The sequence below is a fragment of the Cololabis saira genome, chromosome 13, assembly GCF_033807715.1.
Source record: "Cololabis saira isolate AMF1-May2022 chromosome 13, fColSai1.1, whole genome shotgun sequence".
Lineage (NCBI taxonomy): Eukaryota > Metazoa > Chordata > Actinopteri > Beloniformes > Belonidae > Cololabis > Cololabis saira.
The window spans coordinates 8,880,627-8,904,761 of record NC_084599.1 but is presented as its reverse complement, the minus strand read 5'-3'; the positions used below and the strand labels follow the sequence as shown (position 1 = coordinate 8,904,761).

Genomic DNA, 24,135 nt, shown 5'->3' with positions numbered 1-24,135 from the left:
GTAGCACTTGAGAAAGTGTCAGCATCGTTGCTGTTACCTTTGAAGTACACGTTGCCCAGGTGAAGGATTGCAGCTAGAAGTTTAAAGATCTCCCAGGTATCCGCCTCCGAGAACATGAGGATCTTCAAAGCCGTTCGGAAGTGAGTGTACTCCATCATGTCATCACGGCCCTCACAGCTGGTGCACTTACCCTGAAGAAACGTTACACCTCTCATTCACAACATATCAAATCCTCTTCAAAAGAAACAGAGAGGGAAAACAATGATAGTACCATGATGAGATACTGGTATTCTTCAGCTGTCCCGAGGGAAAGGGTCTTCTTCTGCTCCGCAGACATGCCCACCAGCATGTAGTAAAACACGTGATAGTTTCTCTCCTCCGCCGCCTGTTCAGAAAGTAGAAACGCAGAGGTGTCAAGTAACGAGTACAAATACTTCGTTACCTTACTTAAGTAGAAAATTTGGTTCACTGGAGTTGTTTATGTAATAACTGCTCGGGGGTCATGTTCTGGGTATGGGTCTCTGTAAAGCGTCTATAGACAACTCTGTTGTATTAGACGCTATATAAATAAAATTGAATTGAATTGAATTAAAAATTGAATTAAATATTTCTCAGGCGACTTTTTTCTTTTACTCCTTACATTTTCACGCAATTATCTGTACTTTTTACTCCTTACATTTTAAAAACAGCCTTGTGACTCTATTTCATTTCGGCCTTTAAAATAAACTATCCAGTTAAATTGCTCCATCCGGATAGAGTGAATTTGGTTGTGGTTGTTTCAGATGTTCTTGTCCAGTTTTGTTCTTACATCCGTTCCCTCAGATTCCTGCAACTAAACTTGGATGTACATTCCAATAAAGGTTAGGATAAATGATAACATGCCTCTGAAGTTTGACTTTTTGCACCATTACAATACTTATAGGTAACTAGTCATCATATCTCCTGCTCTCTGAAACACATGTTAATGCTCAATAGTACACATATATGCTTCTTTAATATATTTGCATTATACTAAGATGCATTCATTTTCAATGGCTTTTGTCCTTAATGGCTTTTTCCCCCTTACATTATTTTTACTTTTATACTTTAAGTAGTTTTGAAACCAGTACTTTTATACTTTTACTTGAGTAAAAAACTTGAGTTGATACTTCAACTTGTACAGGAGTATTTTTAAACTCTAGTATCTATACTTCTACCTGAGTAATGAATGTGAATACTGAAGACACCTCTGTAGAAACGTGACTTGTTGCCCGGCCTCGTTCCCACATCAGCGAGACCACTCATCTCCTCACCTGACGGATGACTCTGGACTTCTCCAGCAGGTACTGCTCCACCCGGGCCCCTTCAATGGCCCCGTCCTTGGTGAAGCTGATGTCGATGTACTTTCCGAACCGACTGGAGTTGTCGTTTCGGACGGTTTTGGCATTACCGAAGGCTGGAATATAAAACATGAAGCAGAATGATGGAACATGGATGTGGATTTGATGAAGAGAACTCATATGGACGGTCCTCTCTTATGGATGTAGATTTGTTTCTTAATTATTCAATCAAAAAAAAGATTGCTTCAATCAAAAAATATATTTTCTGTTAAAAAAAATTCACTTCAATCAAAAAAAATGATTTCAATCAAAGAAAAAAAGTGCAGATGCAAAAAAATATTTGAGACTCAAAAAAATGCATTTGAACACTGTTTTTCTTTGATTGGAAATGTTTTCTTTTTTCTGATAGAATGAAGTTTTTTTTGTTTGAAGCAACTTTTTTGATTGAAGTAGTGTTGTTTTGTGTTTGGTCATATTATGGGTAGGACATTTGTGTCTTTATCATTTAATCAAAAAAGAAGTTGCTTCAAAAAGAAAAAAATATTTTCAATAAAATAAAATCAACACTACTTCAATCAAAAAAGTTGCTTCAAACAAAAAAAAACTTCACTTCTATCATAGAAAACATTTCCAATCAAAGAAAAACAGTGTTCAAATGCATTTTTTTGAGTCTCAAATATGTTTTTGCATTCAAACACTTTTTTCTTTGATTGAAATACATTTTTTTGATTGAAATGATCTTTTTTTTTTAAATTGAAAATATATTTTTTGACTGAAGCAATCTTTTTTTTTAATTTAATAATTAAGAAACAAATCTTCCTCCATACTCTCTTACCTTCTAAGATGGGGTTTGCCTCCAGGATCTGCTGCTCGATCCAGGAGTGCTGGCCGCTCACGGCCGCCAGGAACTGCAGCATCAGCTTGGTGTTCTCCGTCTTTCCTGCTCCGGACTCTCCACTGATGCAGGAAACAGACGTGAGCAGTGTTGTTGAGATGTGTTCACTCATGCTCTTTGTGCTTTTGTGATCATGATTCCCTTTTTATTATTTATTTATTTATTTAGAAAACCCTTTTTAAGTACTCTCTCCCCTCCAGTTCCTATTTGCCAGATTGTCTTGTGTGTTTTCCATAAAAGCCCATCACTTTTTTAAACTAATTTCGCCTGATTGTTCCACTGACTGATTTCCAATGTGTGACTTCTCGTCATCAAGTCGTGGCTTTCCAGCTTTTATTTTTGATTTCTTGTCTCATTTCCTGGTATCAGCCCTTTTTCACAATCTATCTCTTACTCTCACCCTCTCTCTCTCTTTCAAATCATTTTGGCGTATTACTTTCTTTATTATTATCAGTCTGCTGTGGCTGAATGGGCATAATAACCTAAGCCTCTTAAAGAAAAAGGGGTTCCACAGAGATCAGTTTTAGGACCCTTTTATCTTTACACAGAATATACTTTATATATATATATATATATATATATGACTCTAAATGAATAAATAAATAAAAAAATAAGTTTGAAATGGACTGAACTATACACACAAATGCATATTCACCTAATACCCAGAGGTAAAAGTATGACTCTCAAACTTTAAATCATTATTATTTCTTACAAAAAGAAATATTTTGTGAAGAATTACCATTTTTCCCTTTAAAAGCAATCATTTATACAAAAAATTGAAAAATAAAAGGTCTGAGAATATTTGAAGATGACAGCCTTCATGTTTGTGATACACATCTAAAGAAAGAGCTAGATTTATTAGATATATCTATATCTAAATATCTATAAATAAAAGAAAAATACACATTTTGAACAAACTGGTGGTTTCTTGCTGCTAAATTAAGCCAAGTTGCTGCTGGATGCATCTTATATTTTCTGTGAAGGGTTAAATCATCTAATCAAACTCTCCAACAGAAATCAGAAAAGCATGCATCCCAAACTAACAGACCGTGTCTTTCTGTGGTAAAGTTGCATTTTTTTTGTTTTTGTTTTACCATGTAAGTACTACTTGTCACAGTTCTTGCTTGTAAAATAATCAGGCCACTCAAACAAAAGACCTGAAGTTTTCATTTCAAACATTGTTGTAAGTCACACCTGATGACGCAACACTGGTTCTTTTTGTTGCGGCGCATGTTGAAGAAACAGGCGTCTGCGATGGCAAAGACGTGCGGCGGCAGTTCCCCCAGCCGTCGATCTGTGTACATCTGCACCTGCTCGGTGGTGTAGATGGGCAGCACCGCGTACGGGTTCACCGCCACCAGGATCGATCCTGTGTACGTCTAAGATAGAGAGAACATGCTTATCAAACAACAGTGCTCTTGATGAGTGTTATAACGGAGCAAGCATGACCCTTGTTAGTCACAGCAGCACTGACGCCTCACTGAAAGGGTTCAAACATTTCCCTGATTCGTCGTAGTCATGCTGCACACGGACACTAGCCAGATGATTGATGAATGCAAGACAGAGGAGTGTTTGTCTCTGTAAATATAGCTTTCAGCATTTATGGGTTTAAAGAAATAGTAAAATAACTGCTTTTTGTTCGAAATAAATGCTGATTTTAATTTGATGGCAGCACCATGTCTCAAAACAAGTCTGGATATGGATGACGAATGACTGCTTTCATTAAACGCAGCAAAACATTTTCCCATTTCTGCAGCACAACAGTTACATTGTTCATTGTATGATGCACCAAATGTTTGTAACGGTAACGGGTCGGCTCTGCAGTCCTGCCAGCTCACCGTCCCGTCTCTTACTACTGAGACATGCTGCTGTTGTAAATCATGCTGATAGCAGTCTGGCGTCGTCCCGTTCAAATGTGGAGGTCTCCCTCAAAGAGAGGATACGTGGACGGCAGCATACTGTATGTGGTTCCAGTACTCTTATGCATCATTCTAGCATTGATGGTGCTTTGACAGGAGTGGAAGCTAAACCACGTCCACTAATACCATCGGGTTATTCTCCCAGAAATACTGACAAGTTCTTCTCCTGGTTGAATCATGTGGCGAGACAGTCATGATTTAAAAAAATAAATACATTTTAAAAAAAGTTTAAGATTGGTGTTCATCAGATCACAGGATAGATCCCCACTTTGCCTGCAGAGCAGGTGATCAGTCAAGAATGAAGGTCTGTATTTGAGACAGCTACAGCCAAAAAAAAACAACAACAAACAAACAAAACTTCATGCCGCAGAAAGTAAAATGACAGTGCAGGGTTTCTTTGATGGCAACGATTGAGGGATCAGAAAGCAGAATGCAATCCGTTCAGTCATTACCGGGGGAAACCTATCCCAGCTCTCTTCGGGGTAAAGGCAGGGGACGCCCTGGACAGTTCACTGCAGGGCCACATATGGACAAAAAAATCCACACTCACTGCGATGAGTGATTTCAAAAAAGCGATGCCATGAATGTGATATTTCTGTTGAACAGGTAACTGTTTTTATCCTTCCAGACCATCCACGTTTTGTGATTCCTGACAGTCAGAGAAATGAGGACAGAGGTCATGGATAACTTGCAGGTAGTCCACGCTCACGTAGAATGGGTCAGTAATGTAATGTCTGTTGTGTGCTCGTCCCTGACCACCAGTCTGGCCTTCAGTAGGAGGTTCCCCCTTATGATCCAGGTTTCTTCCCCCCTTATGATCCAGGTTTCTTCCCCCCTTATGATCCAGGTCCTGGTCCAGGTTTCTTCCCCCTAAAGGGGGGTTTTTCTTGCCACTGTTTGGCTTAAGGTTTTTCTCCCACTAGGGGAGTTTTTACCTGCCATTGTTTATGTAATAATTGCTCGGGGTTTATGTTCATGTTCTGGGTCTCTGGAAAGATCCTAGAGACAACTTTTGTTGTATTAGACGCTATATAAATAAAATTGAATTGAATTGAAGTGCGAGCAGCCTCAGGTACTTTGCTGGTAATGCGTGTCCATATGTTCATATGTTCTGAAGGCAACATTTTTATGGAGGTCAGAAGGCAGACATTCCCCCGTTGTACAGTTGTTATAGCCACGGACAGAGGTGGGTAGTAACGAGTTACATTTACTCCGTTACATTTACTTGAGTAAGTTTTGGGAAATATTGTACTTTTAGGAGTAGTTTTGAATCACTATACTTTTTACTTTTACTTGAGTAGATTTGTGAAGAAGAAACTGTTTCTCTTACTCCGCTACATTAGGCCACGTTGAGCTGTTACTTTTCTTTTATCCCTTTTATCCACGTACGCGTCAATCTCATGACATCACTGGGTGATTCTTTGGGAAAAATGTTTGTTTTTGCATGTTTTGTCACATTTACACAGACTCAAACACACACAGAGTTTCTATGAGTTCATGTTTGTTCTAGTTCTGCCTGGTTAAAAAAGAAAAGTACAAAGGCTGGAAATTTTGTGCTACTTGTGCTTAATTTATTTTTATTTTTTATTTTTATTCTGTTATTATTTTAAGTACTTGAATTTACTTTAAGATTATTTTAATTTAAGCTATTTTTTATTTTTTATTAATTTAATTTTAATTTATTTTATTGATTTAATTTGCCTGAAGATGATTATTTTGTCATTTATTCTGTTTGAATGGTTGTGTTAAAAAATTAAATCAGACGTTACTCAACAGTTACTCAGTACTTGAGTAGTTTTTTCACCAAGTACTTTTTTACTTTTACTCAAGTAATTATTTGGATGACTACTTTTTACTGCTACTTGAGTCATATTATTCGGAAGTAACATTACTTTTACTTGAGTACAATTTTTGGCTACTCTACCCACCTCTGGCCACGGATATAAACATTAAAAGGTCTTTTGAAACAGACTTTAAATATGTTTTTAATTCTCTGCCACAGTTGGACATTTTAACATGAGAGACAGGTTAAAATGTGGGCTCAAGCTGTTAACAGTGGAGACTAAGCTGCTTCTGCCCCCAGTGGTGAGTGGATGAACTGCAGCTTTTCTTACTTCTCTTGGCTTCAACGTGGAAGTTTGTGCGTACGAAGAAAGAGGCTGAGCGTGTGGGTTGTGTACTCTCAAAGTTCAAGTTCCTACTTCCCTCTTTAACCTGGGTCCAGGCGGGCGCTGCCGTTTCAGGGTGTGGTTAAACAACAACTGTGTTCACCAACAACAGCAGTTATAGGATTCAATCGAATTTTTTTTTGCAAAGCAGCCTCAAAGCCATTTAATGTTTATACTCTACTTTGTTTGATGCATCAAGAGATTCTCTGAATCTTTTTTAACTTTATACCACTAAAAACTTGACCTCAGCTGTCCGTTGTCATGTTATTCATCACTGACTTAAACAGAAAATGAACTACAGGACTGTCTCAGAAAATTAGAATATTGTGATAAAGTTCTTTATTTTCTGTAATGCAATTAAAAAAACAAAAATGTCATACATTCTGGATTCATTACAAATAAACTGAAATATTGCAAGCCTTTTATTATTTTAATATTGCTGATTATAGCTTACAGTTTAAGATTAAGATTCCCAGAATATTCTAATTTTTTGAGATAGGATATTTGAGTTTTCTTAAGCTGTAAACCATGATCAGCAATATTAAAATAATAAAAGGCGTGCAATATTTCAGTTGATTTGTAATGAATCCAGAATGTATGACATTTTTGCATTACAGAAAATAAAATACTTTATCACAATATTCTAATTTTTTGAGACAGTCCTGTAAATATAAAAGAATATATGCATATCTTAGTTTTAACATCTGATATGAACGTTTTATCCTCGTTTAACTTGATCTTGGAGTCTAAATCCTTTGCAAACCGTTGACATCTGCCCCTGTTTACATTTTAAAACAGTGTTGCGTTTGAAAATGATAAAAAGGCCTGATTCATGTCCGACCACACACTGATGCAGTGACACAAACACCGGGACGCCCATCAACAGAGGCTTATTCGTCTCTATGGAGACAAACGCCTCAGTGATAAACCACAGGGCAAAGTCTACGAATGAAGGCTGATTGCAGCAGGAGAAAACATGGACGAGTAAGCATTTTCCAGCAGGTTATGGACGTTATGGACGTCATAAAAGAAGGTGCATCTGGCGTGAATCACTGGAATAGAAACTTACGTAGATGATGCCGTCTCTGTGTCGCACCAGCAGGTTCCTGAGCAGCCCGGCCTCGTTGAGGTCGCCCAGCCTTATCATGTCATCCACTCCTTTCACAGAAGTGGGGTGCATGGGCCGGATCCCACCCTCAGTCTTCTTGCTGATCTTGTGCTTCTACACACGTGAAAGGACAGCAGTTACACAACAGGGTGGATCCTAAATGTCTCCAACATGACTGAGGTAAATGTTTCTAGGTGTGGTACCTTCCCATCATCATCCAGCAGCTGGAGCTGCCCGGTGTCGGTGACCTGCACCTCTGCCCCGAGCGGCACCCCCGCCCCCGTCTCCAGCCAGACGAAATCCCCCTGGGTTACAAAGGCACACATGTAAAGACCCGAAGGTTTCAACAAGACTGTCTCAACGTTGTGACTTCAAGATTTACAGTATGTGCAGGAAAAGCACATTTATACCTTGCTGAAATGCAGCATGGCGGACGAGTGGATGAAGTCTGAAAAGGAAACGAAAGAGATTCTTCTCATTTGGATTCAGCAACATTACTATAGTTTATATTTATTGAGCCCATTTCTATTTTTTTTTAAAATCTGAATTGTAGCCCACTTATTTAAAAAGTAACCACAAAAACACCATTGTACTAAATTAACGCGGGTTTGTATGAGGATGTTTGATGCTTAGGTAGATTATTGTCACAAAGACCATATCAAGCCCTAAAACGGGCAAAATATTATATAAAATAATTTTAAAAAAATTAATAAATAATCAAAGTATCTGATAATTTTCTGTAATCCGTGTTATGCCAGCTCTTACCTGAGAACAGGTGTGTCTTTGCTGGCAGTCCTCGCTACTTCTGATGGAACACTTCCTTAAAGCACAATGAAACTGGAAGGTTTCCCAGCGTTTTCTCCGTTTATGGCCCTTTGACTTTGCTCCTGTAAACGTAGAGCCGCCCAGCGCCGACCATCACCTCAGAGCTTTCACCTGTTGTTTTCAAACACGGTAATAACCCAGCTTTCTATTCAATATGAGGCTGAGCAGCTTGACAGACCTTCACTGTCTTTGGCACCTTAGATGAAGAAAACACAGTCCCACTGTTAAGAAAACTGTTTTAACTACATTTTTCTTGTTCCCAGTATTCAAAGCGAAACATCAGCTGATAAGCGTGCCACAAGCGGCCGATTACTGCAGTGCCAGTAAATCCTTTTCCTGATTCCTGAACTGTCGTCATGAGTCCAGAACTGCCAACGTGTCGTCATGTACATGGAGACAATTATGTTGTAAAGAGTAGATAGTAAAGAGGTGGTGGCTGTAATTCTAACACCTCGTAAAGGCAACCGGAGATAACGCTGGAAAGAGCAGAAATCAGGAATGAAGATGGGCGTTTACACATAATTAATCTGTGCCTCAGGCCATAGTTACAAAAAAAAGGACTGAACAACCGGTATATTTTTGGGCTGAACCATTTATTTCTAATATGTAGAAAAACTGAAATATATTGCTTGATTTGCATCTAAAGAGGATCAGTGATGTAACATTACCGGTCTAATCTTACTGAGTTCCAGCGAGGCCCGTTTATATCTTTGAGAGCACACAGATTGCATTGAGATAAGAAAAACAACAACAAAAGGTTAACAATATTGAAAACAGAGATGATGAAAAAAAGTGACAACAATGTCTCTGGTAATCTTTCAGTATCTTTACTATAATTACACAGACAAAAACAATATACAATAACTAGACGTTTCAGGCTCACTTCATCCTGCTCAGTTATAATCGTTACACGATGCAGCACGAAGCGGCACGGCACACGCAGCACAGGTTGTTACATCGAGTACAAAACTTGAAAAGAACCAGACCCAGGTCAATGGAAACCAAACGCACATTTACAGTGATTTACATTAATTCAGTCCGTCATTGTGATTATACAAATATAGTCTCCCCGTTTGTGTCGAGCGCGGTACCTTCGGTCAGAGTCAAAGCAGTGTATCACCATCAAAACATCTGTTTAAGTGGGTTAAAGATAGAAGTTCAACATCAACTTGGCATTCCCACTTTCACATCTAAAGACTAGTTCTCCTTTTAGAGCATTTTTTTTCCTACAATAAACCAATTAAAAAAAATGATCACTTTCAGGTTCTCTGGCTAACCCACTGAAGTGATTAATTACTCCTAAACATGTGGCTGATAAAGTTAACAATGTGCCACATAGGGGGAAAAAACATTTTAAACTTGGAATATTGTTTTCATGTACTCTCACAAAATAAAAAGGCACAGACTGATGCAAAGAGCACAACTGAGATTAGTCTGTATACACACGGTCAGTCCATCACTCATTCGTCTCTTACAGGACACGCTCAGTTTCAGATTCACTTCACCTGCATTTAGTGCAAGAGATTCAAAATCAGTCACTTTCAAATGGTCCAAAGAGAAGAGGCAGAATCTCAGTCACTAAAATGACCATAGAAAATAAAATAATAAAAAGGGGGCAGGGGGGTTCGATCATTCGGTTGGCCACATGAATGCAGCCTTATTCGCTCCACACTCATGCCTGCATTGTGTCTGTTTTTGTTTTTAAAGAGCCTGTTCTGGACGGGAGTCTCAGCTTGTTGAATCCTCCCCGTCACATCTCTCAGGCAGTTGGGAGGGTGCGCACGATTGTATGCAGCAAATCATAGCACCAAAATAAGAGCAGCTGCTTCACCCCCTCAGGAAGGGGCCAGAGGTGGTTTGTCTGATGAGAAAGTCACACTTATGCGCGTTCTTTACGCTTCAGTTTGGAGGACTTCTTGACGGCGCCGTTCTTGTTGAGCAGCTTCAACACCTTCTCCTTGTGGTCGAGCACTTTCATCATGGTGTCTCTGGCCTCGGTCACCTGGTCCATCACCAGCTTGCAGCGCTGCATGTTACCCTGGAAACAAAAGGAGCAGACTGGCGTCACTGTGGATGTCATCATCAAGGGCATAATACTCTGAAAAAGGTGGAAAAACAACATTAAACTGATGTACAAAACAATTATTTCCTCTTGCAGTCATGTAGCACGTGCTTTTCAAGTCTCCTCTTTTAAAAACAGATTTCTGAATATTCTGCAGTGGAGATTCAACAACTCATTTCAACTTTCGACAAACTGGCGCTCTTTTCTTTTTAACACTATCATCATGAACGGGACTTCAAGTTGTCTCATTTTCCTAGAGTAAATATGGTGCCTGCTTTTCTATACACACCGTTGTACCTTGGAGTGGACAATTATTAGTATTTTAATTTATGGGTTTGTTATTATATACGTATATTTTGGAGTGAATAATTATGTTGTTGTTTTCTCTTGTTTTATTTGCTTAATACTTAAGCATAATGTGTACAAATGTTGTATGCAGCTGAAAAAGGGAAAAAGAAAGAAGAAAATGTATATGGTGTGTTGTTGTTGAAAACTAAATAAAAATTAAGTTCCAAAAAAAATGTTGTCTCATTTATTTGCTCCGAGTGTCCTCAAGTTTGCTGTGAAGAATACTCGAATATAATAAATGACCCCCCTCCCCCGAGGCCCGCTGGTTTAAACACCAAAAACACACACAGAGTTCTGGTGTGATGGTGTTTTCACACGCTGAAGTGAACATGCGACAACTACCTTTGAGTTACAACCCTACTCAAAAATGTAATATGTAAAAACGTTTTGAATGTGACAGTGTTATTGTTGGAGCTATAAAAATTGTTTTGCATCACAGTCAAAGAAAAATCATAAAAGTACTTTTATTTTACTATGAACTCAGACATGAAGTGAGATGGATCAGAACGGTCAGATAGTGTAAGGGTGACGGCGCGGCTTCATTTTAGGTCCGACCGGCGCCACAGTTCGTTCAGACACGTTGACAATACTGCATACTGGTGCATATTTTGGGAAACGGAGGGCCCCAACACAAAGAGTACACATATTTTGTTTTTGCCCTTCAACTTTTTAAAGGGTTGCGTGTCCAGAATTAACCTTACAAAATCTGGAAAGATAGACATTGGTGTGACTCTGGCTGGTTGGGCACCTTACAGTTTTTGTCACTTTGTGGGATAGAGTTTTGTGAGGTTAAACTGCAGTAATATATTTGTCTATAAACGATGCGCTTCCTTCTGTTATTGTGACAGTTCAGACACTTTCTCCAGTTTAGGAAGAAATCTGCAGTCCGTGCACGGGTTAAACAAACAGTTAACTAGTTATGAACTAACGTCAACTAACGCATGCACGATTTTCTGCAAGACCTTTCATTAAAAAAGGACCGTTAACCACTTCCTCCTTCCTTTCTTGAGCAAAAATAACACCTTCAGTGGGTGACCGGTGACTTTGACTCCAGGTTATTTTGGAACAGTCATCTGAGACGAACTGCCGTTAACATTTACGACGGTGTAGTAACTCGTCACACTGAGTCTCAGACAACTGCTCAGAAAACAGGACAATGTTGGATCATTTTGTTGTGGAGGATGTCTGTTAAGTTTCACAAACTATCTTCAGATGTCTGAAGCCTGCATGTGTAGTTTCCACTGACGGTAACGGCAATACCTGTATGAGCTCGTTGATTCGATGAAGGTCATCGTCTGCACCCGCCCTCTTCTTTGGGATCAAGCCCTCCTGGAGAGTGGAGAGGCGGCTGTACACGTCATGCTCCAGATTAGACTACAGAACCACGGACAAAAGACAAGATTAGTCAAAACATGAATGAACAGAATGATCTGAATATCTTCATGTTCCTTCATCATTACTGTGAGTCAGCAGTGTGAGTGAATAGAGCATATCAGGACGGAACAATAACATATTTATTTTAAAAAGGAAGATTTAAGTCTTTATTAAATAGAGTAATTAACAGTAAGGTGGAAAAAAAAAAAGAAAAGTGTGCAAACCATCTTCTATTAAAAATTTTTGGAAGTCAAGTCTGGAAGTACAACTAGTAAAGATTACGGAAATGCAGAGAAAACAAAGATAAGTCTACAAAAGAACGCATGGTAAGTAAGTGTACAAAATACAAATGATGCATTTAAAGCAAACGCTACACTCTTGTTGAGCTGCAACCCAAAGTTTGGGGAAGTTTCCTTAACTTTTTTTGTAGGAGATTTTCAGTGCAGCAGTTAATCTCTGGATAGTTGGCATTTGTTTGATAATGAAACAGGACAATGACCAAAAACACACACGCACCGGAAGTTGCTTGGTTCCTTTTTCTACCAAACTGAAACTGGTGCTACAACCAGTTCAGAGCTGGTTCTACTTTGAAACCTTTTAAGCCCCGGTCTGCACAGAGCCGCATCGTTACATCCCTCCTTCTCATCTGAGCTTCAATCTCTTTACTGTACTCTGAATTTCTTTAGGAGGACCACAGTTCACAAAAGGGCACTGATAACAGCGTTTTCCTTCAAAACCAGCCAGTTGGCCTTTATAAAAGGTTTTTGTAGCCGTGTTTGTGAAGGCTCACTGCTGTGGCTGACCACCATTTACAAATATTGACCTTATTTATGACACTGCTATAAAACATGATTTATATCGGCTTCTTTAAACAAGACCCATAAAGACCAGGATGTGATACTGAAATATCCAGCAATGTAATAACAATTCAAACGCTGTTTTTTTTTTTTTAGTCTATTTTTTTAGATTTTGACTCTCCAGCTGCAGAAGACTCTGGACAGCGATCAATTACGCTTGACTGCCATTTTTGAACAGTTCATCCATAAAAACAAGCTGGTGATACTGAAACACCCAGCAATGTCTATTAGTGAAGATGCAAACAGTTTATAAATTCAAGCCACTGTGAACCTTATGTTCTGCTACACACTGAGGAACGTTCAGATCGCCAGTTTGAAAACATTAAAACTTCTGCCGCTGCTGTCACATAGTACAGGGGAATGATGGGCTTTTTGCAATAGTTGTCAGTGTTTTGGTTGGAAAGGTGCCCCTTCCTCTCGCCTTTAATGTAATGTATCTAACCCAGCAAGGTTCTGGGTCTGAACCAACAGGCCGTCCTTGGGAGGATTATTAATAAGTTCTCTTTCTGATCAAATACAGGACTGTCTCAGAAAATTAGAATGTTGTGATTTTCTCTAATGCAATTACAAAAACAAAAATGTCATACATTCTGGATTCATTACAAATCAACTGAAATATTGCAAGCCTTTTATTATTTTAATATTGCTGATCATGGCTTACAGTTTAAGAAAACTCAAATATCCTATCTCAAAAAATTAGAATATTCTGGGAATCTTAATCTTAAACTGTAAACCATGATCAGCAATATTAAAATAATAAAAGACTTGCAATATTTCAGTTGATTTGTAATGAATCCAGAATGGATGACTTTTTTTTTTTTTTTTTTTTTTTTTTTTTTTTTAAATTGCATTACAGAAAATAAGGAACTTTTATCACAATATTTTAATTTTCTGAGACAGTCCTGTATATAAAATGCCAGTTTTAATCAGAGTGAACGTCTGGATCCAGGACTCACCAGCTGTCTGAGCTGAGCAGCACACAGGTGAATTTTCCAGCCTTGTGCTCGACACGCCACCCCCCTCTGATTGGCCATGTCCTGTAAGTTTCCTTTCTTCTCCTCTGAAAGAGACAAAACAAGCTGCTATTTGGAAATGCCAGTGAATTTATACAATAACTGTTAGAGCCTGTAATGAGCCTCACCTTTGACCCGGATGTCGCTGTATCTCTGGAAGTGGTGGTAAGCAGCTTTCCAAGGGTTGCGATAGTGCCGCAAGAGGGTAACGGGTGGGCGAGGCCTGACGGGCAAATATCTCACCCCATCTTCATCTTCAAGACAAAACAACCACCCACATTTAAACTAGTGATAGAGCAAACAGCACCCATAACTGTGTTGTTTATGATGTCAAACATACCGATGTATTCCTTTGGTGGAGATTCGCGTCGCTCTGCCCTGCCGGTGATGGGCCTGCCGAGGACCTTCTCCTCATCAGTGCTGTTGGTTTCCACCATCTCACTCTCCTCCGTTGAGATGATATGCTGCTGTTTTCGGGGCTTCTTCCTCGGGGAGGCTCCTGGAATCAGATCTCCCGTGGCGGGAGGGTTCAGCGTGGAGGGCTGGGTGGGGAGATTCTGTGCCGAGGATATATTTGCATTGGGATCTGTGGGGATACAAGCATTCATTTAGGACTCACTGAATGTTCAGAGCAGATTGATAACTAGGGAAGGGCAGTATGGACTGAAAAATTTATCACGATAATTTCTGGCATTTATCCCGATAACGATAAAAATTATGATAAAAAAACAATTCAACTCCATCTTTTTAACTATAAATCTATCACCACATTCAGTCTTTGGAGCCCCCAAAACACTGCTCTAAAATAATACTAAATGCTACTAAACTACACCAATTATTACACCACTCTGGTGGAGACCTCAGCAGCAGCTGTTATATATAATAACATGTTATATATATATATATATATATATATATATATATATATGTAAAATATATAATAAATTACTTGTATTGCCATCCTCTGCACTCACTGTTTTTTCGCAGACTCTGCATATAATAGATGATGTTTGCTCCTCGTCACTCTTTAAATCCAAACCAGTTCCAGATAATGGAGCTCGAGCCTCGTTTAACAACGAGCTCCTCTCTCTCAGAGCCGCCTTCCGCCATATTTGTTAAGGCTGATTTATGGTTCTGCGTTAATTTGACGCAGAGCCTACGGCGTGGGGTACGCGGCGACGCGCACCGTACGTTGCGCGTCGCATGGTTCTGCGTCAATTTAACGCAGAACCATAAATCAGCTTTACACAAAAACGTCATCAACGGGAATTTATCGTTTTTACCGCAAGATGACAAATTCTTACCGTGGGTAATTTTTTTTTAACGGTATATCATGAACGGTAAAATAACGCCCATTCCTACTGATAACACATGGAAGACAAACAAGCCCCCCACCTGGCTGAGAAGTGTCCATGGCCTCTGCTTCCTGCTTGATTTTCACGTCGGGGCAGGTGGAGCTGGCAGCACACGCTGCGGTGCTACTCGCCGCAGGCTGAGTGGGGGACGCCACGGTGTTGGCCATGGAAGCAGGAACAGGGGGGGTGACGGCCATGGCTGAGGGCAGGGATGAGAGGACGGTGGAGGCCTGGGAGGGAGGAACCGGTCCGGGGCTGGCCAGCACCGTTGGGATGCCCTGGGCCAGATGCTGAGGGTTTGAGGCCACGTTCTGCTGCTCTCCTCCCTGAGCAGGCAACGCTTCTACAGCCGCCATCACCGGAGGGGTCATCGCCATGTGCACCTCGGCTTTGGGTTTTACACTGACAAAAAGGAATTAACAGTGTCACCTCAGTGTTTCACAGTAGAGGAGGATGAGAACAAGGATGAATTGATGCGAGACACTCACCCTGCAGGTCGGGGAGACCCTGCTCCTCTCACACTACTCTCCATTCTGCCACTGCTGGACTCGCTGGGCTGGGCAGGGATCAGGTTCTTACGGACACACCTGAAGCACCAGGGAAGATAACGGTTGTTTGTTTAAAGTAAACATTTCACCAACCTGTTGGAGACTCTATAACTGCATCCAAGAGATAATTTGGTAGATAATAATTAATTCTAAAAACAGACATCTCAGTACATAAGGCCCCTTTTGAACAGTCTGTTCAAGAGGGAACCGTTCATTAAATGTTAATAATTGTTCTTTAGATGAACACACCAGTGTTTCTAATCATTCATGCATGTAACAATGGGCTTCGGTGCAACACTGATGAAAAATCTGATTTCCTAGACAGGATAAACAAAGTACTGACAAAGCCTCACCAACCAATAATTTTTCTTATGTTTAGTGAACTACACGACTGCTGATTAGAAGCTGCTGCTAGTAGCAGCTCAGTCTCAGTCTCAACTTCCTACTTCAGAGGTACCGCGAAGGCGCATAACCTGAAGTTGTTGAAGTTATACATTTCTTTTCACCTGATGGAAACCTGTAGATCTTTGTGGCTCACTGGTTGATATATTTTCAAGACTATAATAAAAAACTAAATCTGCAGCATTGCTTTTTTTTTCTTTTTTCTTTAATTTAAACAATGTTGAGAAGTTCATGTTGCATTTTTTTTTGCGTGCTGGTGTTCCACTAACGTTTCATTAGCAGGCTTCTTGCGGAGGATGCTGGGTCTGGGGGAGGAGACCAGCGTGGGAGCTCCCCCTACTCCTCCCTGAGTGTGGGCCTGCACCATCGTAGCCACTGGCTGCGTTGTGCCGAAAGTGCTGCTGATGGGGCTCGCCACAAACCCGTCGGCCAATACAACCCCTGAAGAGAATAAAATACGGATCAACCACAGCTTACAATACAGTTAAATACTAAAGAAAACTGAGTTTTCAATTCATAAACATGAATTCAGTCACTGACGAAGGCCAGTTTGGCTGAAACGCGTAGACACGCTTTTAAGAGACTAGCCATGCAATAATAAAGGCATTTTATTAACCTTACCCTCATGAGTGCCTCAGTTCTCTGTTTTCAACAATTTATGGATCTCCCTTGACTGAAGAGCACCTGAGGGATACTATTTTTGCTAATACCCAAGCAGCACTCCATGCACCGCGTTCCTGTCTAATGAATTCAGTCACTACCTGGTTTTGCTTCAGGCTGTGGCTGCTGTTGCTGCTGTGTAACTATCGGGGCCTGTTGTAGTCCTTGCGTTGCTATCGGCGCAGACGTGTGCAGGCCCTGGACACCTATCTGTGCAGGCTGGATGCCCTGCGCAGCAATGGGTGCTGGTTGGATCCCCTGGGTGCTGATTTGCGCTGATGGCAGACCAATCCGATCCACGGCCATCAGCTGCATGTGGTTCAGGTGGACAGTGGTGGCCACGCCCACTCCAGCCTGGGTGGGCAGGGCTGAACTCGGGGCTTGAGGAGTCACTTAGAAAAGTTAGGAATAAATTAATTAATTAATAAATACATACGTCTTGAAAAACTAATATTTTTTATATTTATTTATTTTTCTTTAAATTGTACATTTTCCCCACCTCTAACCATGACAGATTAACATTACAATACAATGATTAACATTGTTAGCCAGCAAGAGAAAAAACTGATGAGTGGTCCTTACCTGGGTACTGGCGGATAGTGGAGACGGAGCTACTTATGGGGGTGTAAGTGTGTGTCAGCGGGTATGACGAGGAGTACGCTGGTAGAAAATACTGGAACTGAACTGGTACAGACGGCCTTCAAAAGATGGAAAATGTATAGAAAGTCATCAAGTGCAAAGAACAAATAATGTACAAACACAACATTGCTTTTGAGCTCACCTGTTGTCACTTCTGGTTTCCATGGTGACGGGATTAGGAGAAGACCTGTGACCCGGTATGGGGATGAGATTGGCTCGTTCTCCTGGGTAGTCGGGCTGAACGCGGGATGAAGAATGGGCGATGGGCTGAGGGACCACCTTAGCTGCAAACAACACCACAGACCGGTTACGTGAAACTGTACGCTGCACAGAACGAACAAGTTCAAAATCACACACCGGCTGTCAAATACCTGAGACAAACGGAAAACTTACCAACAGGGATGGTAGAGGTGGTCACTGCTGTTGCATGAGAAGAGTGTGACGCCATCGTCATGGTGACTATAGTGTTATTAGTCATTTGAGTATGTGGCACAGTACCTGAGAATTAATAAGGAAGGGAGGGGGATAATTCAGTGTGAAACAACGAAACTGCATTGATGTTACAAAGTTTGTGACCTGAAAATATCGTACCTATTCCAGTTGTTGATGGCACAGTGTTAGTGGCAACAATTGGTGCCACAGTTGCTGCAGCCACCGGTGTCACAGTGCTAAAAATGGGCTTCTGTTTGGAACAGAGATTAAAAAATAAATAAAATAATGAAAGATGTTCTATTTACATCATTGCATGAAGCTACTTTTTCCTTTATTCACATGAAGCAGTAACCTGTGTCATGGTGTGTGGAGGCTGGGGCTTTTGGGCTCCTATTGCAGGGTGTGAGGGCAGAGTTATCCGCGTGGCAGTGTCGCGGGACGTCTGAGGCCTCTGAATGCTGACGGTAGCAGGAGGGGGGTGAATAGTCAGGGCCGGTCGCCTGAAACAGTAAATTATTGACCCCATCACACAGGATCATGGTTCAGAGCCCAACTTCCATAACCCTCAAAGACCCAATGAGACGGCAGCATCTCTGCTACGTCAACTTACCCATGTGCCACCTCAGAGTGTGTTACTGTCGGGCTGATCACCGGTGACTGAGTTCTCGTTGCTGAAATCGGAGCCACCACCGTTGGAAGCACAGCTGTTGAAGTCGTTACAGCAGGACGGGACTGAAAACGGTAAGGGGTTGAGTCTATTAGAAAACATGCTTCTGTATGTATGGCAAAATAATGACACCTCTACGACATTTAAGTATTTTAAAAGCACCTGAATAGTCTGGTGAATGATGTGCTGCACTGTGGGCTGGCCAGGACCTGCACTTGCTCCGGTAGCTGGCCGCAACACAGTTTTGGAGCTGGACATAACAGCTGCTGCTGCAGCCCCTGCAGAGTACACAACAATGTTTTAAAACATTTTTTGAGGCATGTAGCACAGCACCGCCACCTAAAAATGCATGTTTAGCCACGTCCACCTCTTGAATGCACTACTATTGTGTTAAACTCAACAATGACAAAATATTCACAGTAGCTTTATACATGCTCTTTTTATATATTAAGTGAAATAGAAAAGTTTCCCCCGACACACTAGTGTGCCATAGCACAGTGGGTGTAAATCACTGGTATAGTATGTATATATATATATATATATATATATATATATATATATATATATATCGGTAGTGCAAGGGATAAAAAAATAAATTAAATAAATAAAAGTCACGGTTCGGATCGTATCACCGTTTTGAGTCGCGGATCAGTTCCTTTATCGGATCAACCAAAAAAAGGACAAGACATACATAATTTTTCTCTCGGTTTATTTTGTAGAACACTTAATATTAGGGGTTGTTTTTCTTATTAAATAAAAAAATTCAAGTCGTGTGACGTAGTGAGGAGTGGAGACCGACTGAACAGATAGTGGGTCGCCATGTTAAAGTAGTACGACTCGTTAATGCCTCTCGACTCATCTTCCCTCCCCTGGACTCGGCTTCATTTGCCAGGGAGGCAATAACGCTCCTTGCCTTTACATAACGTAACGCACTCATCATCCAGGGATAATAGTGGGCTCTAATTTAAAAACGCCTATAGTTGCATAGCTTTCCATTGCTCTAGAGGTCCACAAGTCTGGTGGTTGCAACAGAGGAAGCCTGGAATAATTCAGCAACAACTTTTTGTCTTTTCCTGCTCATAAAGACTTGGCAGGATCTCCTCACTGAAGTGGGTGCATGATGAGATCTCATAACAATGCTCAAGCACATTCAACATGTTTAAAACCCACGTTTTGCACAACGGAACCTGGCGTCATGTCTGCAGATATAAACACCCCAATAGCTTTTGTAATAGCTTTAGCCCAGTTGGATTCTGCTGCTTAGGGCTGTGTAAATGCTGCAGTAATAAGAGGTTGTTGAGCAGCCTTAGTCTTGGCTCCTGTCACTGACACGCCAGGGTGATGTTTCAGAAGGGGTGGACATGTTCAATGTATTTCCACTCTCATATGACTCTTGTGCCACAACGCCTACACACCCTAATGGCTTCGTCCACCATCCTTCGATCGTCATCATCATATTTTACAGGGAAGCCAAAATGCTCCCACACATGCGACTTAAATGATGCAGGTATATCAAGCTCCTCTGTTAGTCACGACTACTTAGATGCTGGACTAGTGTGGATTGAACAAGCACCCTCCACGTGAACACGCACCCACCCCCACCTCCGGACCACATGCATGCCGATCCGTGGAGAGGGATCCGTACTGATCAGGGGTCAACAATGATCTGTTTCCCCACTAGTATATATTGATCTAGCAAAATTAACTCCAACAAATCAGTGCAAGAAGAACCAAAAACACTAACATGCTGATCTCAATCAATTATTCATACCTCGAGGTAAATGAGACGTGAAGGTCTGGGGAGGGACCGCTGGGGCACCAATTTGGCCCCTAATGATCTGAATATTAGCCGGCATCAGATGATGCAGGTTGCTGGAGTGACCCTGAGAAAACAAGAAAGCAGCACAAGTCTTTAATAATCATTGAAGGAAGCAGTGGGGGTGTGGACATGGAAGTAAGGTACAGTGCTCTTACCTGCTGACCACTGATGGTTGCCACGGGGATTGAGGGGGAGGGAGCAATACTACTCTCTAAAGTGACAGTAATGTGACTAGGCACCTTGGGAGGAATGGGAATATGACTCTGGTTAGAAGCTGGTGCAGGAGCAATAAGACGACTTGGCATTGGGGACTTCAAGACAGCCTAAAGAAATGAAAAACAAACAAAAAAAATGGACAAAGAACAAAGTCAGTTGTGATTCTGTAGACTTTTTATCTCCTTTAATATAGGAATTCAATTCAGTTAAATTTATTTATATAGTGTCTACAACAGAAGTTGTATCTAGGCGCTTCCCAGACACCCAGAACATAAACCCCCGAGCAATTATTACATAAACAGCAGCAGGTAAAAACTCCCGTAGAGGTAAAAAAACCTTAAGCCAAACAGTGGCAAGAAAAACTCCAAACTCCTAATTTAGAGAGCATCACAACCGCATAGTTTTACATCATTCACACCTCCCAGAGAAACAGAGCGGTAGCATCACCTTCATTTGTCCCTCGGTGAGGACTGCAGGCTGGCCCTGGGGGAGGTGGACAGAGGGTGTAGGTACGGTCACAGATGTCCCAGGCTGTATGGACACGGTCTGGGGAGCAGCTTGCGGCTGCCCGTGCGTCTGTACTTGTGGGTAAGGTCTGACCACCATGGTCTCCTGTTTGTCATCTCTGAACGCCAAAGTCGCCCCCCCTCCCACAGGTGGATGGTCCTGCTGACTATGATCAGCATCACGACTGCCCTCTCCATCTGCACCACCTGATGTAAAAACAAAAAAAAAAAACATGTTAGATTTAACATTGACAGATTACTTTTTCACCTAATCAGAGGTGTCAAGTAACGAAGTACAAGTACTTCGTTACCTTACTTAAGTAGAAATTTTGGTTATCTATACTTCACTGGAGTAATTAATTTTTTTCAGACGACTTTTTACTTTTACTCCTTACATTTTCACGCAATTATCTGTACTTTTTACTCCTTACATTTTAAAAACAGCCTTGTTACTCTATTTCATTTCAGCCTTTAAAAATAAACTATCCAGTTAAATTGCTCCATCTGGATAGAGTGAATTTGGTTGTGGTTGTTTCAGATGTTCTTGTCCAGTTTTGTTCTTACATCCGTTCCCTAAGATTCCTGCAACTAAACTTGGATGTACATTCCAATAAAGGTTAGGATAAATGATAACATGCCTCTGAAGTTTGACTTTTTGCACCATTACAATACTTATAGGCAACTAGTCATCATATCTGCTGCTCTCTGAAACACATGTTAATGCTCAATAGTACACATATATGCTTCTTTAATATATTTGCATTATACTAAGATACATTCATTTTCAATGGCTTTTGTCCTTAATGGCTTTTTTCCCCTTACATTACTTTTACTTTTATACTTTAAGTAGTTTTGAAACCAGTACTTTTATTCTTTTACTTGAGTAAAAAACTTGAGTTGATATTTCAACTTCTACAGGAGTATTTTTAAACTCTAGTATCTATACTTCTACCTGAGTAATGAATGTGAATACTTTTGACACCTCTGCACCAACATCCATAATAATAATGTAATAATGTCCAACATCAAATGAGCATCGTGAGTGATAGATTACCAGGAGCATTTGGTGGCTGGTTGACGGGCAGCAGGTTGGTGGCAGCAGGGATCTGGGGGGTCCCCCCGCTGGACGCAGGCAGCCCGTGTCTGGGGAATTGCTGCGAGCTCATTTCAACTGTTCCTGACCTGAAAATGATGTTAAGAAAGTGAATGAATGGCTGCAGTCTCTGTATTCAACATGTAGGAAGACAAACAGCTGGACTCAGCGGGATAAACCGCCTTCACAGCCCGGCAAAGCAGCCAGGAGTAACACCAGAACTCTCCAAGACAAATACACCTTTGTGACAGTGACAGAAACAACACATTATGCGACTCTTGGACGACAATTATCAAGACAAAACACCCGACACTACTGGATCAAACACTGAGTACCGGTAGCAGTACGTTGAAAGCTTCCTGCCTTCAGAGATCCAAGTTACCAAACCCGAACTGGCCACCGCCAGATATATTTCACTAGGGTTTCTAGTTTTGGTTTTTCTGCATTAAAACTAAGACGGTAGCTCGTTAGCCGGCTAGCGCTGCTAACAGCTAGCGCCACCGCCGCATTTTAAAGTTTCTACTTCCTGGAGAGTGCGGCTGCGCAAACTTCACACGCTTAAACTAACAAACACGTGCATGTGCGTGTGCAAACATTACCGTATCACTAAATAACTAGGCAGTAGACGGTCCGGGGATCACAAGTATTGTTTTTTCCATTCGTGTCTTTTTCTACCAACACATAAACCGGAAGGACGCTCGGGGAAAATCGGAGCGCTTTGCTCCTTTCGACCAATCAGAGGAGACTCAGTCAGATCGGTGACCAATCAGAGGAGACGCATCCGAGTGACGTAGACAGATCAGTGGCCAATCAGAGTTCTGGAAATGCTCCGTCCAGCCTCCAGGTTAGAGCATGAACCAGCCCTGTGGAGGGAAAAGTGGAGATGATCATCACAATAACCTTATCTACCCGTCTCACACAGGCCAGCGACAGGGAAATACGTGTCATTTAATTCAATAAAATTAATGTTGTATTTGGTTTACAATTAAACTTAGCTGGTTCTTTTAGCTCAAACATTTACTCAATATGATCAAAAAGCGTTCAGTACAAGTCAGACCGAAACGTCCGGTGTTCTGCCAATTTCTGCTACCTGCCGAGAAATGCTACTTTGTGGTTCTGCGCATGCGCACAGTGAATTTTCAAAGTTTGATTGCCACGCCAATCATTTCTATAACGATGTAAAATTGATAATATGGGATGTTGAGTATTTTATCCTTCAAAATACACTACCCATGACATGAATTGCATTACATAAAGAGATAAAGAGAAAAAAAAGACTACAATTCTATCGCTTAATTTGATATTCATTCAGTCATTCGCCTTTATTTAAACAGGCAGGTCATTAATAACACATTCTTATTTACAATGACGGCTTGGCAAGAGACAAGGACCACTTGGAGGGGAAAAGGAAGTGGTTTAATTGTAGCTCTACAAAGGTAGAAAACCATTAGGGAGCATTTTTTGGCAAAGGAGCAGAAATTGGCAGAACACCGCAGAGCAAGATGTCGAGACATTCACGGCAAGAGAAAATACATTTTCAATGTTTTAAATGGGTACAATTACCCCCAGTACAACTCTGGAAAGTATTTAACATATCCCTGAATTATAATGTTTTACTAATGTTGTTCCCCAATATGTACCGTAAATTATCTAAAGGTACATCTCTCTGCAAATACACTTTGGGTGTCCTCAGCGTTTAAAGCATCCCATTTAAAGTTTTAAAACGTTTAATTTTACAACTTTATTACACAAAGAGCCAGTCACAGAGCAATGTAAAATAATAATGTGCATTAGTTTGAATATTACGGATGTTTAAAGGCATTACAGCCTACCTACATTGCAAACAATTAAAACAAAATGACACAAAGAAGCCATATATTACTAGTAACTTAAAATAAAGTATCACACAT

The 24,135-nt window shown here is 40.8% G+C and overlaps 2 protein-coding genes across 2 annotated transcripts in view; both read right to left on the bottom strand.

Annotated features, from left to right (window-relative positions):
* LOC133458067 (unconventional myosin-VIIb) overlaps positions 1-8,245 on the bottom strand; it is a 39,250-nt gene extending 31,005 nt beyond the window's left edge. Inside the window, exons 1-9 of the mRNA XM_061737585.1 lie at positions 8,175-8,245; positions 7,820-7,857; positions 7,613-7,714; positions 7,371-7,523; positions 3,409-3,593; positions 2,155-2,276; positions 1,293-1,435; positions 272-385; positions 38-191 (exon numbers count right to left, since the gene is read on the bottom strand). Coding sequence (XP_061593569.1) covers positions 38-191; positions 272-385; positions 1,293-1,435; positions 2,155-2,276; positions 3,409-3,593; positions 7,371-7,523; positions 7,613-7,714; positions 7,820-7,837 — 991 coding nt within the window. The 5' untranslated portion in view covers positions 7,838-7,857; positions 8,175-8,245. The remainder of the gene's footprint in view (positions 1-37; positions 192-271; positions 386-1,292; positions 1,436-2,154; positions 2,277-3,408; positions 3,594-7,370; positions 7,524-7,612; positions 7,715-7,819; positions 7,858-8,174) is intronic.
* An 800-nt stretch (positions 8,246-9,045) lies between these two features.
* On the bottom strand, positions 9,046-23,090 carry sap130a (Sin3A-associated protein a). Its single transcript, XM_061737584.1, has 21 exons — positions 22,825-23,090; positions 22,187-22,314; positions 21,074-21,339; positions 20,566-20,733; positions 20,363-20,474; positions 18,754-18,869; positions 18,535-18,656; positions 18,277-18,424; positions 18,084-18,174; positions 17,886-17,990; positions 17,635-17,776; positions 17,436-17,551; positions 16,955-17,245; positions 16,463-16,634; positions 15,732-15,830; positions 15,284-15,645; positions 14,229-14,474; positions 14,017-14,142; positions 13,832-13,935; positions 11,905-12,018; positions 9,046-10,272 (listed from the first exon to the last, which is right to left on the bottom strand). Exons 2-21 carry the CDS (start codon positions 22,296-22,298, stop codon positions 10,114-10,116), a joined length of 3,171 nt encoding a protein of 1,056 aa, XP_061593568.1. The 5' UTR covers positions 22,299-22,314; positions 22,825-23,090; the 3' UTR covers positions 9,046-10,113.
* Between the last annotated feature and the right edge of the window lie 1,045 nt (positions 23,091-24,135).

Bases quoted from the DNA above. Each gene is read 5' to 3' on its own strand.
- sap130a (XM_061737584.1), bottom strand. From the start codon at position 22,298: ATGAGCTCGCAGCAATTCCCCAGACACGGGCTGCCTGCGTCCAGCGGG. The intron at 13,936-14,016 runs GTGAGGCTCATT...TGTCTCTTTCAG, and splicing joins CAGCGACATCCGGGTCAAAG to AGGAGAAGAAAGGAAACTTA. The intron at 12,019-13,831 runs GTGAGTCCTGGA...GTGGTTCTGTAG, and splicing joins CTGCTCAGCTCAGACAGCTG to TCTAATCTGGAGCATGACGT.